Source organism: Temnothorax longispinosus, unplaced genomic scaffold (assembly GCF_030848805.1).
Source record: "Temnothorax longispinosus isolate EJ_2023e unplaced genomic scaffold, Tlon_JGU_v1 HiC_scaffold_39, whole genome shotgun sequence".
In the NCBI taxonomy this organism is placed as follows: domain Eukaryota; kingdom Metazoa; phylum Arthropoda; class Insecta; order Hymenoptera; family Formicidae; genus Temnothorax; species Temnothorax longispinosus.
Genome location: NW_027270220.1, coordinates 118605 through 138704, shown reverse-complemented (window position 1 = coordinate 138704; position 20100 = coordinate 118605). Strand labels below are relative to the sequence as shown.

At 35.0% G+C, this 20100-nt stretch overlaps 1 protein-coding gene across 1 annotated transcript; it reads left to right on the top strand.

Annotated features, from left to right (window-relative positions):
- The first annotated feature begins 14462 nt into the window (after positions 1 to 14462).
- LOC139824472 (uncharacterized) lies at positions 14463 to 17673 on the top strand. Its single transcript, XM_071796999.1, has 3 exons — positions 14463 to 14541; positions 16566 to 16643; positions 17020 to 17673. The coding sequence occupies exons 1-3, from the start codon at positions 14463 to 14465 to the stop codon at positions 17511 to 17513; spliced, it is 651 nt and encodes a 216-aa protein (XP_071653100.1). The 3' UTR covers positions 17514 to 17673.
- The last annotated feature ends 2427 nt before the right edge of the window (positions 17674 to 20100 follow it).

Genomic DNA, 20100 nt, shown 5'->3' with positions numbered 1-20100 from the left:
GATATTTGGCTAAAGATACTGCACCTTAGATCGCTTTAGCACACTTATAAAATAGTCCGAAAAATGACCTTTTTTCTTAACAAAGTTTATAAGCTACACGACTAGGCTTCGCGTCACATTCATTTTTTGCGACTATTTATTAATTGTCAAGGGAAAATGTTAGCTTTCCGAAACATTTTATAATTGTGTTGAAGCGATCTGAAGTGATTTTTTTTCCTAATATCCTTTTATTTGTAAATGGAATGTGTTTAATATTCGATGTTCAACAATTAAGATAGAATAATGCTTACAGCGTTGAAAGCGTCAAGACGAACCCAGCCATAGTTGAATATTGTATTTAAGACCGTCTTAAGTACAATCTTAAGGTGTTTTAAACAAATCACAAAGGCCGGTATTCATAGTCGGTTCTTATATTTAAGACCGTCTTAAGTACAATCTTAAAATGTCATTAAGCTTAAGACGTTATGAACCAATCACAGAGCCGTATTAGCATCTTAAGACATTACTTAAGACGGTCTTGAAATAAGAACCGACTATGAATACCGGCCTAACTAATCACAAAAGCCGTATTATAGCATCTTAAGATATTATTCAAGACGGTCTTGAAATAAGAACAGTAGACTATGGCCGGTATTCATAGTCAGATGTTATTTCAAGACCGTTTTAAAGGCCAGTATTCATAGTCGGATCTTGTTTCAAGATCGTCTTAAGTAATATCTAAAGGCCATTGCACGTAACAAAGATTTAGTTTTAATCATAGGGCCGTAAGAATATAGACCAATCACTCTCGATTATTCTTCAAACGCGAGAAGAATAATCGACTGTAATTGGTCCGTTTTCTTACGGCCTTAAGATTACAACTACAACATTGTTACTTGCAATGGCCTTTAAAATGCTAATACGGCTCTGTGATTGGTTCATAACATCTTAAGATCGTACTTAAGACGATCTTAAATATAAGATATCTGACTATATGAATACCGGCCTAAGTAATGTTTTAGGGCTCAGACACAATGAAAAAACAAAGGAATAAAATAAAGGATAAAGAAATAAGGAATAAGGCATGTTATATCTCACTTTAATGTACGTGTACTGAAGTGAGATGCGACATTCCCTTATTCCTTATTCCTTTATCTTATTCCTTATTTTTGTCATTGTGTCTGAGCCCTTACGATGTTAATACAGCTGATTGGTTCACGACATACTGGCCTAGTTTACACCGATCTCTTGATACGTGTATCAAATAGTATATTTGAGCTGATCAGCCAATAATCAAACTTATTTACTAGTTATTTACTATTTAATACGCGTATCAAGTAATCGGTGTAGACTAGGCCACTAAGATTGTACTTAAGACGGTCTTAAACATAAGATCCGACTAATGAATATTGGCCTATTGGGAAAGAAAACATCCACCGCGGGAAAAGGAGCACTAGCGTAGCATAACAAACATGGCCGTCACATCGACATGCTGTATTAACATTATAGCTTTATATGGATAATGATGTGAAAAAAATATTATGTCACACGTGCATGGAAAGTGGCACATCCGCACGCGACGCGTGCGGGATGGACCACTTTCCACGCACTTGCAACATAAAATAGGGTGTGCAACACGTGCGTGAAGTTGAAAATTCCGGGTTCGGTGACCGCACTCGCCTTCGGCTCGTGCATCAACTCCGCACCCGTGAATTTTCATCTTCCAGCACTTGTTGCACAAATAACTATTCTGTTAATTTTACATGAAAAATGTTGACACTTTGTTTAGACACTTTGTGTGAATATATCTATGCATCACTAGGTCTGTTCGTGTTGCTTGCACTTTTTGCACTTAGAATCTTCGCTTTCTCTTTCTCCAACGCGTAATATATTTTTTAGTTTTAAATGCAGGAATATTTGGGAATTTCAAGCAACACGAGCAAATCTACTAACGTCAAGAAACATGATCATTTCGCAAAGTGTCCAAACAAAGTGTCAACATTTCTCATGTAACATAAACAAAATAATAATTTTTACATCATTACCCATATACAGCTAATGCTAAGGCCGATATTTTTATGTGCGTACGACAAATACAAGCATATTAATTGGACTGCAGGATGGAGAATTTCTAAAACTCAAGAACACTATCCTACAGTCAATTCGTCAAATAAAAAAATTTATTTTACAACTCGCATACGCGCCCGATCTTGAATCTGCAGGCTATGACGAATTAACATGCTGAAAAAATTTTTTCGAATTTCGTACTAGACATATATAAAATATCGGCAATACTGTCGACGCGGTGGCCATATTGACGCAAAGCTAAAGTACTAGATTTATAAAATACCGCAATCCACATTGGCCTAGTTTACACCGATCCTCTTGATACGCGTATGGAATAGTATATTTGAGCTGATCAGCCAATAATCAAACTAATTTACTAGTTATTTACCATTTAATACGCGTATCAAGTGATCGGTGTAAACTAGGCCATTGTCTCAATGCTTTAGCATTTGGAGCTAAAATGGCATCAAAAAGTGCACCAAAGTACACATTTATCATATTACATAGTGCGTATTGCACTTAACGTGTAGCTAAGTTAAGCCCCTTGCACAATAGGCGATAGCGATAGCGATAGCAACAGCGACAAAGTTGCCGACAAAGGTATAGCTTTGTCGGCAACCTTGTCGCTGTCGCTATCGCTATCGCTATCGTCTATTGTGCAAGGGGATTTAAGGCCAGCGCACGAACATTGCCGTAGCGTCTTATGGCTTCTGCACACAGAACGCGGAAACGCTTGCCGCGCGGCAAGAAGCGACGCGGTAGCCAATCAACGTGTTGCTTTTCCGTAAGAACCAAAAGTTATTGGCTACCGCGTTGCTTCTTGCCGCACGGCAAGCGTTTCCGCGTCCTGTGTGCAGAAGCCATTACGCCTTACGTGAGAATATTGCGTTAAGCGACACGCAAGCCAATCTTACGGCAACGCACGAAGAAAAGCGTAATGTAACGTACGTAACATAAAGCCCGGTCTACATAAACTGCAGTTCGCAAAACGCAAGACACGCGCACAATCTACATGTCAATCTAACCTCTTTGTGTATAGAGATTGACATGTAGACTGTACGTGTGTCTTGCGTTTTGAGCGCATAACGCAATATTCTCACGTAAGGCGTAAGACGCTACGGCAATGTTCGCTGGCCTTAACTTAGCTACACGTTAAGTGCAATTTTCAACCCTGATTCATGTGTGCGAAAACCGCGAAAACCCTTGTAATGCCTTGTATATATACGCTGTTTGTTTATGTAATGAATCCAAAATGGCAGATAATTGCGGTACTTTATAAATCGTGACTTTAGGCAAAGCTCTGCGCGAGCGCTTCTGGTGGCGAAATCTGAACTAGCATAAAGTAGACACAATGGGCGCGTTCAGCAGACACAACTGTTGAGTTCATCTTATCAACACTGCGTTGATTGGTTAGTTCCAAAAGTAAAAGTCAATCACGTTTGACTACTACTGAGCGGCTTGGTCTGCTGAACGCGACCTTTGGCCGCGACTTCTATCCCCACCAAGCGATCAGAAGAAAAAGAAAGAATTACAATTAAGGCTATGGCTGAGTTTCCACTGAGCGCGTCACGCGTCGCGTCATCACAAGTTAACCAATCAACACATCCAATTTTATTACATTACTTATGACGGGATCAAAATGGGATGTATTGATTGGTTAACTCGTGATGACGCGTGACGCATGACGCGCTCAGTGGAAACTCAGCCTATGTCTGCACCGTCATGCTTTCACGCTGCCTCTTACGGCAGGAGCCGGTTTATATCTATATAAAGCGGGTAGCACAGACTTTTGCATAACGCATAATGCGTAAACATAAGAAAATTGATTGGTCTATATATACATACATGTGCGTAAAGAAATAGACCAATCAATTTTCTTATGCTTATGCATTATGCGTTATGTAAAAGTCTGTGTTTCCTTCTTTAAGGCCATCGCACACAAAATGCATAGCTTAGCATAGACGTAGCATAAGACCGCTAAACCAATGAGCATCCAGCATAAAGTCGTCATATTAATTTACATAAGATGCTCATTGGTCCAGCGGTCTTATGCTATGCTTATGCAGCCTATGCAATTTTGTGTGCGACGGCCTTTAGTCTATAGTTCAAACTCCCAATAACAGACACCATTAAGGTCGGTATTCATAGTCAGATCTTATTTCAAGACTGTCTTAAGTAATGTCTTAAGACGCGAATACGGCTCTGTGATTGGTTAATAACATCTTAGGATTGCACCTAAGACGCGGGTCTAAAATATAAGAAACAACTGTGAATACCGGCCTAAAGGTTGGTTTATAATAGCCGTAACCGCTGATTTAAGCCGTAATTTTTAAGAAATTGAGCAATCACAGTGGAATGTGAGAAGAATAATTGACTGTGATTGGTCAATTTCTTAAAGATTACGGCTTAAATCAACGGTTACGGCTATTATAAACCAACCTTAAAACGTCTTAAAGACGTCATATCATAAGACGTCTTGAAGATATCTTAATGACGCCTTTAAGACGTCATTTGTCCCGATTTGAGACATGCATTTTGTCTGGGATACCACATTTTCTAAAAATAAAAAAGATATAATAATAAAAGGAGTCAGCGTAAAGTCTGTTTTAAGTCGTCTAAAATCAAGATTTCAATCGTGATAAAAAATCAGTAAATTTGGTTAATGTGACATCAATGTGACATTATTTTGACTTTTCTGTTCCCCTTATCCCTTACAGAAAAGTATTACTGACTAAATACTTAAAATCTCAGTGATTTAATACTGTCAATATTTATTTGGGAAATACTGGGAAAATACTGGTAGTGATAAATATTATAGGTAGTTATTAATACTACACAGAACTACTGGTGCTTAGTATTGAATTACTCACCAATATTTCAATTTCCGATATTTACCCGGCATAAAAAAAAATTATTTTTTTTCGAAATTTTATTACTATTTCCCTTACAGAAAAGTATTACTGACTAAATACTTAAAATCTCAGTGATTTAATACTGTCAATATTTATTTGGGAAGTACTGGGAAAATACTGGTAGTGATAAATATTATAGGTAGTGATTAATACTACACAGAACTACTGGTGCTTAGTATTGAATTACTCACCGATATTTCGATTTCCGATATTTACCCGGCATAAAAAAAAATTATTTTTTTTCGAAATTTTATTATTATTTTATAACTAAATTTGTTTCTTAAGATGCAGTCTATAATTATAAATATTTTCTCGTATTTGAAAAACACACTTACCTTGGTGGGATCGAACTCGGGACCTCTGGATCGTGAGCCAACTGCCTTACGTGGTAGACTACTTCTTAATTTGATGTAAGTGTTATATATAGTCTACATGTGTCATAACCAGCGCAAATATATAATTTTTCAAAAATTATCTTAAGAAACAAATTCAGTTTAAAAAGAGTAATAAAATTTTGAATTGGATATTATAAAATGATATCCTCAGTACTATTTCAAAACTTGTACACTTTTATCACGACGAATTAGTACAGACCTTCATATAAAATGTATTTGTGCCTTACTTTTATCTCTTTTCCTTAATATTATCAGGAATTACCCATTATAATGTTTCTATACAAATTGTAGTACTGGTCAGTGATTAATTTCACATGGAAGATTTAGTTCAGTACTTGAGTATTAATATTAAAATACTGGCCAGTGATTTATTACACATGGAATCCTTGGTTCAGTACTTCAGTACTAACATTGAAATACTCATCAGTAATTCAACACAAGTATTTATTACACAAGTATTTTTCACCTAGTATTAAATGCTTTCTCATCAGAAATTTAATACTAAGTATTCAATACTCGTCCTGTATTAAATACTACTTTCATAAATTACTGACCAGTAATAAAATACTATGCAATACTTGGATCACAGTGATTCAAGTACTAATAAATACTTAATTTTAGTATTATTAATACACAAAATAAGTATTTATTACTAACCAGCTAGTAATACTTTATGTGTGCAATGTGTTAATATAACGTTATGTGTGCAATGTGTTAATATAATTTTTTTATTTTATGTGTGCAATACGGCCATGTGTGCAATGTGTGTGTGTGCGCAATAAAGTCATGTGTGCAATGCGTATATGCGTAATAATATTATGTGTGCAATGTGTATGTGCGCAATAATGTCATGTGTGCAAAATGTATGTGCGCAATAATGTTATGTGTGCAAAGCGTATGTGTGTAATAACGTTATGTGTACAATGTGTTAATATGATTTTTTTATTTTATGTGCGGAATAATATTATGTGTGCAATGTGTATGTGCGCAATAATGTCATGTGTGCAAAGTGTATGTTCGCAATAATTGTCATGTGTGCAAAGTGTATGTGTGCAATACGTCATGTGTGCAATGTGCTAATATGATTTTCTTATTTTCATGTGCGCAATAATATTATGTGTGCAATACGTCATGTGTGCAATGTGCTAATATGATTTTCTTATTTTATGTGCGGAATAATATTATGTGTGCAAAGTGTATGTGCGAAATAATGTCATGTGTGCAAAGTGTATGTGCGCAATAATGTTATGTGTGCAAAGTGTATGTGTGCAATACGTTATGTGTGCAATGTGCTAATATAATTTTCTTATTTTCATGTGCGCAATAATATTGTGTGTGCAATGTGTATGTGCGCAATAATGTCATGTGTGCAAAGTGTATGTGCGCAATAATGTCATGTGTGCAAAGTGTATGTGCGCAATAATGTTATGCGTGCAAAGTGTATGTGTGCAATACGTCATGTGTGCAATGTGCTAATATGATTTTCTTATTTTCTTGTGCGCAATAATATTAGGTGTGCAATGTGTATGTGCGCAATAATGTCATGTGTGCAAAGTGTATGTGCGCAATAATGTCATGTGTGCAAAGTGTATGTGCGCAATAATGTTATGTGTGCAAAGTGTACGTGTGCAATATGTCATGTGTGCAATATGTTAATATGATTTTCTTATTTTCATGTGCGCAATAATAATGTGTCCAATGTGTATGTGCGCAATAATGTTATGTGTGCAAAGTGTATGTGCGCAACAAAGTCGTGTGTGCAAAATATTAATTATTATTATAATTTTTTTAATTTTATGTGTGCAATAAATTTATGTGTGCAATGCGTATATGCGCAATAATGTCATGTGTGCAAAGTGTATGTGCGCTATAATGTCATGTGTGCAAAGTGTTAATATGATTTTATATTTTATGTGTGCAATATAGCCATGTGTGCAATGTGTATGTGCGCAATAAAGTCATGTGTGCAATGTGTGTGTGCGCAATAATGTCATGTGTGCAATCTGCTTGTGTGCAATAAAGTCATGTGTGCAATATGTTTGGTCATGTGCGCAAACGTACTTTCGTACTTTTAACTATTACATGTGCGCAATAATGCTTGTAGGCAATCGCTCTGTAGGCAATCGGGAATGTCGGCAAACGAAGCTGTAGGCAAAATGTTGTGGGCAAACGAAGCTGTTGGCAATCGGGATTGTAGGCAAACGGGACCCCCCATTAAAAAGAGTTTATTTAAAAAAATTATATTAAGTCATCAATATACCTAATAGTGTCATTCGATGTCTAATTTTAATAATTTTTATATATTTTACTTCCCACATTTATAATAAAATCAGCCTAAATGTATTAAATTTACATTATTGTTTTACATATGAATATATAAAAAAGTATTATCAATAGAGATTATATATATTATAACATTGTTTGCACAAGCTCGCGCACAAGCCTGAACTCTAGAATTAGATAAGGAAGGAACAAATAATAAAGAATCCGTTTATTGAGAGAGAGATTGCGTTTAGTAATTTATGTAATTTGAAATGGCTAGATTGGGCAGAACTATACAAAGAATACCAACATTTGTTGCATAGAAGGGAAACTGCCCGAAAACCTTCCCAGTATTCGTGAACAAATTATTACAGAGATTATATAAAATACAATAGAAATACAATAAATGTATAAAACACATAAAAGAAACAAATCAATAGTTATTATAGTACAGTCCTTTCCTTTTATTTATGACAAAATATAATCGCATTCACTGATGCATTTCTTTGTTATGTAATCAGGTTCATTATCAAGGAAATATTAATAATATGTAAGCTCACAATTTCTATTGACGTAGTCAAAATAAAACAGATCACGTAATATCAAGAAAGGACTGTTCAATTATTCCTGCAAATCAATCAGAATATAAAATTCACTTCAAACATAATTGAAATAGTAACTGAAATAATGTATCAATCTTTGAATTCGTAATAATTAATTTTAATTGGCCTTTTACGATTTACCATATATAGACAGTTTGTTCTCGAACGAATAACTCATTTTCAGCAAAATCATGTAGTCAGTAAAAGAAAATAAAGTGTAAGAATTTCTCAATTTCTCATATTCATAGGCCTTTGGTTCTAGATTGACACATTAATTCACTTTAGTATGAACATAATAATTCAGAATTCGCAAAATACTTAGTAGAATGATTATCAAGTCATTGAGAAGTAACTTTTATAGTAACGCACGGAATTAGTCACTCGATAGTTATCACAACGCAAGAAACGATTAATATAATCTGCAATGAACGTATTCTCATTTCATATGTAATACAAATAAAAGTACATAATGTTCGCAAATTAACGTAATAAACTATAAGAGATATTGTCGAATCAATGAGAAAGAAATAATCGCACAAAGAAGAAATAAAGTTTTTTACTTGTCACGAAAATGGTTGCAACCGAACGATTCACTATTTACTTTACTTTAGACTGAGCTCAGTATTAAAAATCAGACTCGAGATAACTTTTTACTGTCTTTTTTTCAAAAGGCGAGGAAGTTTTCCTCTCACTTGCTCTCGTGATCTCTGAGAGGATTGATTATCTCTCTCGTAACGGTAGACGAAGGTCTAACGTTCCCTCTCTGTAACGGTAGACGAAAGTCTAACGTTTCCACTCGAGTATATTTAAACAGGTTACCTTTCATAGACGATAACATCACCTAGGATGCTCACACAATGAGTATATCAAAAAGGCTCAATCCTTATCTCTCTCGTTTATCCAAGACTTCGAAAGGGCTCGTGATTCCTGTCGAAAAGACTCTCTCGAACGTTGCAGCAAATGGCTGCCTTCCTTCGTTCCATGTGCCGGCATGGCTCGCCGGGACGGATATCCCTGGATTCCTCTCGATGACGATCGTAGTTTCCCGTATATTGCAGTATTGCTACGACGCACGATGTATCGTGCACGAGATCTGAGTAACGAATGCTCGCTCGCTCGGGCTGCGCGCCCCTCCCAACATGCTCAAGCATGCGCGGTAAACACGTGCCTCGCCGCCTGGGACGCAACGTTGTCGGCGCCGCTCGCGCGCTTTTTCCGCGAACTACGTAGAATGCGCGGCCCGACCTATTGTATTACAACCGCCACAGATGGCCGCAAAAAAGAACAACACAATCTCTCTCTCTCTTTCTCTTCCAACTTCAAACAAACATAATATTATTAAATACAATATTTATAAATTGATTAACGTATTTTACTTATTAATTTACTTTGATATACTGTTTTTACATTCTATTTATTCTTGTATTCTTGTCCATGATTTTATGTATATTTATTGATTATATATATTTATTGATTATGTATATTTATTGACTATCAATTGATTATTTTATGGCTGAATACTTTGTAAGTCAAAGCGTACTTAACGATTTTATTATGTGACAAATATATTTATAATTATTATTAATTTGATATCCTTTTTTGCTCATCTTCTTGGTCATATTTTGTAAATACGAGCTAATTCTTTGAATTTAAATCATTTTAATATGTTTAGCAAAAAAACATGTCTAATTCGGTGTCTTGAAAAATATTGATTGACATTTGCTAACTACCCTAAAATATAAAATTCACGGTAAATTATGTAATTGCAAATAAAAAATTTTGTATGCATATGTAACTATAAAAATTGATTTATTATATATATTCTAATTGTGTGTGTGTGTGTGTGTATGCTATAAAGACAATTCTTTAAAACAGCATGTATGTGATAATAAAAAATATTTAATAAATTTTAATTAAATTGATAGTATCTAATCTAATAAAAATATTAGATAATTTGCATTTTTCTCATTATTGCAGTCTCAAAATCTAAGTCGCATCGGAGGATTAAATGTTAAAGATACTGTAAGAAGAATAATGTATCGTGTTTTCACCAATGAAGTTGGCATGTGTTATTCCTGGGAAGAAGCTAAAAAGAAAAAAGCTTTCAAAAATTTGACTATTGCAACTACTATTTTTTGTAAATTTTATTAATTTCTGTTATATTACTATTATTAAATAGTTTTTATTAAGTTTTCTGATTCTGTCACGGATATTATTACTAATAATAAAGATTTGGAAATTAAGGCTCCTGGGTACTCGCTGCTTCTATCCTTATTGTTTGATGACGTCAGAAGCGGAATATTTTCGAAATGTGCTGAAGCAATCTAAAGTGTTATTTTATGAAAATATCTTTTTATTTGGAAATTGCACGCAAGGATTCTCAACGTGTTATTTCTTGTATCTGATGTCAAACAAGGACAGAAGCGGCGAGTACCTAGAAGCCTTAAGATGTGTTTTGCTAATTTGTGAATATTTTATAGCTGCCGTACGACATAACAAAAATACTCAGAACTGTACAGATTTGGAAATAATCGATGTTATAAAAGCATGGCTTGTTAGGAGCAAGGATCGTTTTAACAATAATAACAATAAAAATAAAGAAGTAGCTGACGAAGGAATAGAATCACTCAATAATGCAGAAAATCCGGATACACAAAGTTCGCAGCGTAAGGATTAATTCAGGAAGCATTTGAGATAAAAAAATATGTATGTTACTGTGCAATATGTAACTTGTCAAAGATATATTTACCGACTTTCTGTAGTTTAGGCAATATTAACATTTAAGATTAATTTTATAAGCATATTTGTTGCAATTCATTATAAGTTTAATTTGATTTAAAATTATTAGAAGCTTTGTTTTCCATATTTTATTATACAAAACATACACAAAGATTTGAAATATATGTATGTTTTCTATAGTTTGTCATAATTATTAACATATAAGGATAACTTTATAAGCATATATATGTTGCAATTTATTATAAGTTTAATTTAAAAGTTATTAGAAGCTTTGTCTTCCATATTTGTAATACGAAACGTACACGTACCTTGTAAACATAAATATATAGTTTTTTTTATGTGTATATGAATAAAATTATATTCTTTTTTAAACTGTAAATTTGTTTTTTTTTATAGGGTATATCATATACAGGGTATACGATATACCCTGTATATACATATATATATAAAGTGTATATCGTATGTATATATGTGATATACGAATAAATCCCCAAATATATACATAGATAGTGTAAATCACGTACGTTTTATATACACGTGTATATGCAAAAAACCCTCAATGCACATAATTTCGGTAACATTTGCATATTTATTTCACATCCTCTGTATGTATATTGCAGTACAAAAGTATATACTTGGATGTACGTACAGTGTATGTACATAACATATATCCTAATGTTTTATGGGTATATACATAGGTAGTATAAATCATATACGTTTGATGTACATGTGTATATACAAAGGACCTTTAATGTACATCATAGTGGTAACATTTGCACATGCATTACATATCCCAGATATGTACAGTGCATCACAAAAGTATATACATGATACATGTAATATACATGGATGTATATACAATGTATATATTGAGTATATCCTAATGTTTTGTGGGTGGTTAATATTACGAGTTTTTAAACATTTCATCCCTGCTTTATTTACAGTCGCCCATAATTTTTGAAATCCTTTAATAGTTGTTATCCAGTTATTCAAAGATGGAGTAGATACTGGTTTTTTTCTTTTTATCAATAAATTTAATATTTTGTAATTCTTTAATAGCATCATACCAGAAAGAATGGTGTGCACTATTTCTTGTTATAGCATTTCGCAATGGTGTATCTGATTTAATCTTCTGTCCATTAACGGAATCAAATAATTTGTTGAAAAAATCCAAAATATTGGCTGTTGCAAATCCTTCTTCCCTTGGTATTCGTAAGGGTCCGATGTTTGTATCTATATAATCTTTAAATACAGATTTTTTATTAATTTCTTCTGGATTGTTATTATATTTTTTATATTTAAAGAAAGATATTTAATTTAATTATATTAATTAATAATTATATTAATAAAAAATTCTATATTAAAAAATTTGAAATTTGAAGTACAGGCTCCAATGAAAATCCACGAATATAGAAACCGGGCTAACCAAGCGCGATAAATGATGCGCAAGTCTTTATTTTTTTTTACATATTTTCCAACCTATATTCGTAAAAAATTTGAATTACCTTTTATTTTGCTGTTGTATTCAATAAATGCTGACAGAGTTGCACTAAAAATTTGCGCTGCCAATTTAACTTTCATTTTCTTTATTTTATTTTTTTTAATATGTTGATCCGTTATTTTTCTTAATTGACGATTGAATATATTACTATGAATATCCAGGTTATAAGCAGTTTCTATAATATTCCACGAAGCAATTTCTTTTACGTTTGACTCCTTATCTATCATAATTTCAATATCTTTCTCAAGAAAATTATTCCGTATTTCTTTCAATAAATGTGGAGGATCGTACAACACAATAATCTTTTGATTATCCAAGATAATTGTTTCATCTGCAAATATAATGTTATGTATATTATTATACATGTTACATTAAGATATAATTTCATCTACTGCATTTTTACTTACCAAATTGTTCACCTTTTTTCAAACAGTTACTTCTTGAATCACTTAAGAACTGGTTAAGTGCAGCTACGTTTGAGGACCCTTGGTCACATATTGTTGCAACAATAATAAACCCAGCCTTTGTAATTTCATGGACAATTTCTTTAATATAACGCATTAATTGTGGAGTTTTGGTCTGGCTTTTGCAAAAATTATGTGACAATGGTATTTTCCAGCCGGTTCTTATACCTCTTAACATAAACACAAGCGCATGATCAGCTATTCTTTGTGTTCTTTTATGACCCCAGTCTTCAAAACCAATTATTTTTTCATTTATCTTGTCGTATTGTAAGTGAGGTTGTCACGAAATTTCATCCCACATGAGAATACATAATTTATCGATAACATTTGTTATTAACGATTGTTGATGAGAAAGATACGAAAATATTATGTTATTTATGCCTGCGTGTATTGGAACTTTTTGCAATAAACGTCTTAAAGTTCTGCTACTAGGTAGTGTAAATAATTGTTGCAGAAGTTTATATCCACTATGAGATTCTTTGTACGACAATGCCAATATCTTCTCATCTAAAGTAAATCTGATTCCCTACAGTATATAATGCAGAATATAGAAAATATAATAACAAAAGTATATAAAAAAGTATATCTAAAAGTATATCAAAAAATATATTAAAAATATGTCTAAAAATATATTTAAAAATATATCATAGAAGTATATTAAAAAGAATATTAAAAAATTCTAAATTTCAAATGTACAATTGTATTCATGTAAAAATGTATATATGATAATGTCTAATTGTATATGTAATATTTAATTGTATAATTTTTAATTGTATATATAATATCTAATTGTATAATATTTGTTATTGTTGTAAATTTCTTATTCTTGAGTGATTATGAAGGATTAACACCTATGTTTTCTAAAATTACCGAAATATGCTCATTATTACAAATTCTATTTAGTGCTAATTTAATTTTTGTACAGAATGTAGACAAATTTACCTTTGGGTGTTTTCTTAGATTTTTTATCTGCATATCTATAAACATCTTCTGTGTATTAGTTAGTGCTGAGTATTTTTTGAAAAAAATTAGACTACTAAATTTTGTAGCATATTTCAGACGTTGTTTATAATATAAAAGGTTCCTGCGCAAAGCATTATTCTGTATTTGAAACATTCTGCTTTTAGTGTATAGTCCTTTTGCTATTGGAGTCAAGTTATTTTTCCTCGTTATATTGCCAAGTATATTTCTACGACCATGGTTTGTACGATTAACACTTTTTAAAATTTCTAAGATTTCTGGATCAAACTGTTGTGTTTCTTCTTCAAATACATCAATATTTATATTGATTCTCGACGTATTTTCTTCTTGGACTTGCACCCGGGTGCCCCAAGCCACCCAAGCGCCGTTCAAATTCTTTCTATTTCACCCAGGTGGCGTCTGAGTGTATCGTTCAGATTCCCCGCCAACACACCCGGGTGAGGGGAGAAAGCACTCTGTCTCTGACATAGGGTGCCGGCGGGTAGATTTTGCCGTCGAGAGAAAAGTGCGCGAATAGCAAACTGAACTCTGAAGTGAGGAAGGGTGCTTAATTTTACAATATGAATTGCAAGCTCCTGGTCACGGAGAATGGTTCTCCACTTATTGAGAATAATAAACTGATCGTATGGAACGATGATGGTAAGTTGTTTACTGATGTGATTTTATTAACGTTCTGAACAACAGGAGGTTATAGTGAATGGTTTCTTCATCTGGGCCACATTCGACATAAGTCAAAATTTATGTCAACGTACAAAGAAATTCGTTATGTACTTTGCAACCGTTCGCCTAGCCGCGGAGCCGGGGACACCCGAGGGGCAGCAGCGACCATGGGAGCGGCGAAAACCCGTATTTTATTATGTTAAATGCCGGACAGGCGAGTCCGAAGAGCCCTTACGGCTAGCGTTCCTTGTAGAAGATCGCGGCGCGACAAGTAAAGGAACCGGGGCCTTATTGACCCCGGTAGACGAGCCGGAAGGGGATGACCGAACGAGCCAACGATCGGGCCCCGACAGGAGACCCGAGCGGAGGAGACAGGACCGGTCGCGGCGAAAATCCGGCGAAGGGCCCGCAAGATAGCGGGGACACGGATTGTCCCCCGCGAACGAGGGCACAGCGGTCCCAGCCGAAGGGTGGACCACGGAGGCCACCCAAGGGGAGCCCCCGAGATCAACCACCCGACCCGCGACGCGCCGGGACCACCGGGCGCGGAGATAGCGGGGACACGTAATGTCCCCCGCGCATAGGGGTACGACGGTCCCAGCCGGGGACCGAACAACAGAGTCCACCCAAGGGGAGACCCCAAGGTCAACCACCAGACCCGCGACGCGCCAGGACCACCGGGCGCGGAGATAGCGAGGACACGGCATGTCCCCCGGAAATCGGGGTACGAGAGTCCGATCCGGAAGCGGAGGGGTCGAAAGGGTTCGGAGGCCCTCCAAAGGCGCGGCGACACAGGCGGAGGCGCGCTCCGGCAGCCGGGGGCCGAGATACCCGGGACACGCGATGTCCCCCGGAACGCGGGAACCGCGACCGTCCGACGGGAATTAGCGGACGGAGCGTCACTGGGGGAGGCGCCAGGGAGGATCCCAAGGAGCAGCAAGACCACACGGCCGAACGAACCCCAGACTCAGGAACCAGGGGCCCGGGGTCCGAGAGGGCCCATGCGTATGCGTGCGAACACTTGCGAAGCCCGGCATGAGAACCACGGTCGACAGCGAACGCGAAAACACCGAAAAAATAGCGAAAGAAAAGAGAAAGCGTTCACCATCTGGCGTGGAAAAGTACTGCGACGCAGTAGGTACCGATGGTGGGAGCGACGGTCCCGAGGTGGGGACGCCGCGAGAGCCCGGCAACTCAAGGGAGTCGCTCGGATATCGTGGTCGCGGTAACACGTACTTAAGATTCGCTCGTACAATACGGACTTAGCGCGTAGTTTAGCGCAGCGATATATTACAACCAAGCACTCCCGCGTACATTCGCGTTAAACATAACTCGTATAAATATTGCGAGCGGTAAATACTTACCATTTATAACAACGTTCGACGAAAAGTGTCAGCGTGAAGCGCATACGGCGCGACAATCTTTGTAATCAACTACGACGATCTAAAATAAATCAATCGTTTGTTAATATACGCAGTGTCAAGTTAATTTGAATTACTTACCTGCGACTTACCTTGTCCCACGGCATCGATCCATCGTTGTCCAGCGGCGTTCCAGTATGCGATAAGGCGAGGATCTGGGACAATCAGCGGCAGTCGAGATCCATCCGGGGCGAGAAACTGAAAAGGAAATTGGTCGATTAGATAAACATACACATTTTCTACTTACCTGTTCCGTCGGTGGGTGGTTCCACGTTGTCCATCGGCGGAGGCAGCGTCGGGGCGGCGAGACATCCAGCGTCGAGAACCTGAAAATAAAAGAGAATTAATGGAGTATTGTTTCAACGCCGTACTATAATTTCGATACTTACCTTCTCGGTATATCAAGGTTAAACCGAGTGGCGACCGTTTGATAGGCAAATCTGGCTGAAATTTCATATTTTCGTGTGATCCACGTACCCAGAGAGTGACGTCCGGTCACATTAACGTAACGTAGCTTGTACGGTGGACTTATGCAATTTTTTGTCAATCTTCAAATGATTTATTTTTCTTTTATTTCAACAGATAATTGTCCAGTGTACCTTGATTTAACACCTGAAAATCTAGCATCTTTCAATCTGCGTGTTGAAATAAATTCCTCAGGCAAGTTATTGGTTTTACTAACTTCTGTTTTACTAAATATTGTATGTAAGACTATTTTATTCGACGAATCTTTAAAGATACATAATATATTAGTTGTATTTCTTATGCGACCCAGCTGGCCAAGTTGTTGTTTTTAATTGTTTTCTGATTTAATAACTTATTTCTCAAATAATATATTTATTGGTGAACAGGTGAGACTTCAGTGCCAGAAACAGAACTGTTGTTCGATGAACAGCCGTTGTAAATTCTGAAGAAAATAAAAAGTCAACAGTTAACATCTCTGGCAAGAAAGGTACGCATTTTTTTATATTGTAATTTTTTTCTTCTTATGCACTTTGTCTGCTTTATTCATTACCAATTCTTTTTTTTGCCACAGGTGCAGCGTCATGGAAAGATGATTATGCCGTTAAAACTCTCATTGACGAATGGAGAGGACATGAGAGCTATTTCAAGAGCACTACCATTACTAACAAAAAAGTCTGGGAAATGATAGCTAGCAAGTTAAAAAAAGAGAAATCATTCTGGAACTATACCGGACAGCAATGTGAAGACAAATTTAAGGACCTTAGCATACACTATGTAAAAGCTAAGGATCAGAATGAGAAGGGCAGTGGACTTCCAGTTGCTACATGCAAGTTTCATAACGAAATGGATGATGTTCTTGGCGATAAGCCAGCTGTGAAGCCTGTGTCCATAGCTTCAACACTAAAGAGGCGTAATGAATTTGATACTCAGAACTGTTCAAATGCATCTTCTGTACTCATAGGCAGCAGTAAAGGCGACAATGAGAATGGATGTATTTTTACTTCTAAATCTAAAAAAAAGAAAAGTATTACTGAGAAAGAAACATCGAAAGACTACTTACCATAAGAACAGAGGAATCTAAGAAAAAAGAAGAGGCGCAACAGAAGAGGCACACTGAGCGTATGGAGCGACAGGATCGTGCCATTGAGGTTTATCAAAGTGCAATGAACCGACTCCTAGAGAAGTTATAGGAGTTGTAAGTGGTGTATAGTTTTTCTCTGTTTTGACAATGTGCATTACTTTCTTTAATTCTTTTCTTGTTTTTTGTTGTAGAGTTCCATATTATTGAAGCACTTGACACTTCCGTTGGCTACTAGAGAGACCAAGAAGGTCTATGACCAAAAATTAAATTAATGTATGATTTCGTTATTTGATACAATTCTCCAGCTAGTCTGAAATGATTTCCGTTTATTGTGCAATTTTTGTTTTATTCCTAATTTGCATTTACTCTTAATAGCACTCTTATTATTATTTAGTAGTATTCTTTTTTCCCTATATTAATCATTAATAGTTTAAGTACTTCAGTCTCTTAAGTTGTAAAAAATCAAACTCACATAATTGTGTGAAATTAATTGTATATAATTATAGAAGGGTTTGATTTTTTAAGGATTGGTCCTACCTCAAATATTTTTAAGATTTTTTTTAAATATTGTCAACTTATGTACCTCCTATATTTTTATGTTAAAGGTATAAAAGAATTTAGACATGATTTAATAGTAAGAATGTAGGATATTAATTATCATACAAAAGATATAGGAGTTACATTTTTTTGTGATTGATGCTACCTCAAGTATTATTGGGGTTATTAGATTCTTTGCATATGTTGTCAATTCAGGTATTTAATGTGATTTAATGATTAAAGACTGAGAAACACTTTGAGTTATGTTAACCCTTAAACACATACTGTCCAGTCAGTACCATCAATACATAACGTGGGTATGCCATACCCGACTCGCGTATTTCAACTGTAACTTTGCGTCTTGTGCATCAATTTTAACTTCTTTTTTTTTAAATTGTGTGCCAGACTGTAAGGAAGAAGACCATGTAAATTATATTGTGATTTAACGTTTATCTTCAAAGATATTTGCAAATAAGTCGAATGAAGTAGTAAGCAAATTGTGCAAAAATCACTTTATCTTTAAAAATTCATAACTTAAAAAAAAACCGATAAAGACATTTCATAAACGGATCTTAAAAGTACAGAAATGATAGTATATGAAAAAAAATACGTCATAATTATTTGTTCCAAAAAGTATAATTATTTGACATGGTGAACTTGGACAATTTTTAACTTTTTTGGAGCATTTCAATCACGTGAAAAAAAATCCTGTAATTTTGGAATTAATTTATAAAAACTTTTAAGACTTTATGTCTAGTTTTTGCGATTGATAAACATAATTTAAAAGTTAAATTTGGCTTTAAAAACTTTACAACAACAAACTGGTGGATATAAGAACCATACATATATTTAATTATTTTACAGAAATAGGTTAAAAATAATTTAAAATTACAATATAATTCTTTGAAAGTAATTTATTTTTATAAAAAAAAATGTATTATACCGAACAGTGAGTACATATTTTTGCCCTGTGTACTTTGCACATTGGCAATTCGCATTTCAAACATTTGTACATCGTATAAATGAAATAACATAACTTGAAATAATCCGTATTGTAAGATTATAACCTCAAATTATTTGATACATTGCGGTAAATAAATAAAAGAAAATATCTCAAAAAATTTCACTAACACATAAAGTGGGTATGGCATACCCGAAACAAACTTTCTTACTTTTTTGCTCGGCTTCTACGGCGAGTCTGACGCTGTTTCAAATTCGACGTTCAAGACAAAACCTCAAAGTTTTTTTACACGCCCATACCGGACCGTTACAGTCATCTGATTAAAGAACCGACCGGGTATGGCATACCCAACATATGTGTTTAAGGGTTAAGGATATATATATTTTTTATAATATATAATTTTAAATATTAGTATAATTTGTGTGCACATACCTTATAAATAAATACGGTAATTGTTTAGATGGGGGGGACCACCTTGGATGACCTTGATATTTTAGTATGTTGTCAAGGTCACCCTCCTGAGTGACCTTCAGAAGGTTTTAGCCCGCGCTCGTTATTCGTTAAAAAGTTATTAACAAAAAATGTTTCGAAAATATAGCAGTTATTTTAAGTGCTGAGAGGCATAAACGACTAATATTACGTTTTTCTTTAAAGCAGAGAATACTTTATTTCGCGAGAAAGTCGCTGCTTTACCAAAACACAACATTTAAAGTAGTAAATTGTTGATAAATTGAAGTCTTTTTGTTAAAGCAGAGAATACTTACATGGGTTAGATGATGAACGCAACACTGGCTACTTCACAATTCTACACAATAACACGTGTTTATTCGTAGCTCGAACGACGAGAATGGACGAGAACAAGAATACTGAATTTACGTGATCGAGCGAGTAGAAAATCTGGATTTTAGTTCCAAAAAATCCGTCTATTCGCCTAGATGGCGCAGAAATACAGTTTGATTTTGATATAGGAGAGTGTCCAAACCCTGACTAAGAGTTCTGTTTAAAACTATTAATAGTATTAAGCTACTCTATCTATAGATTAATATATTTTTTCTACGAGGTTAGTTTTGTTA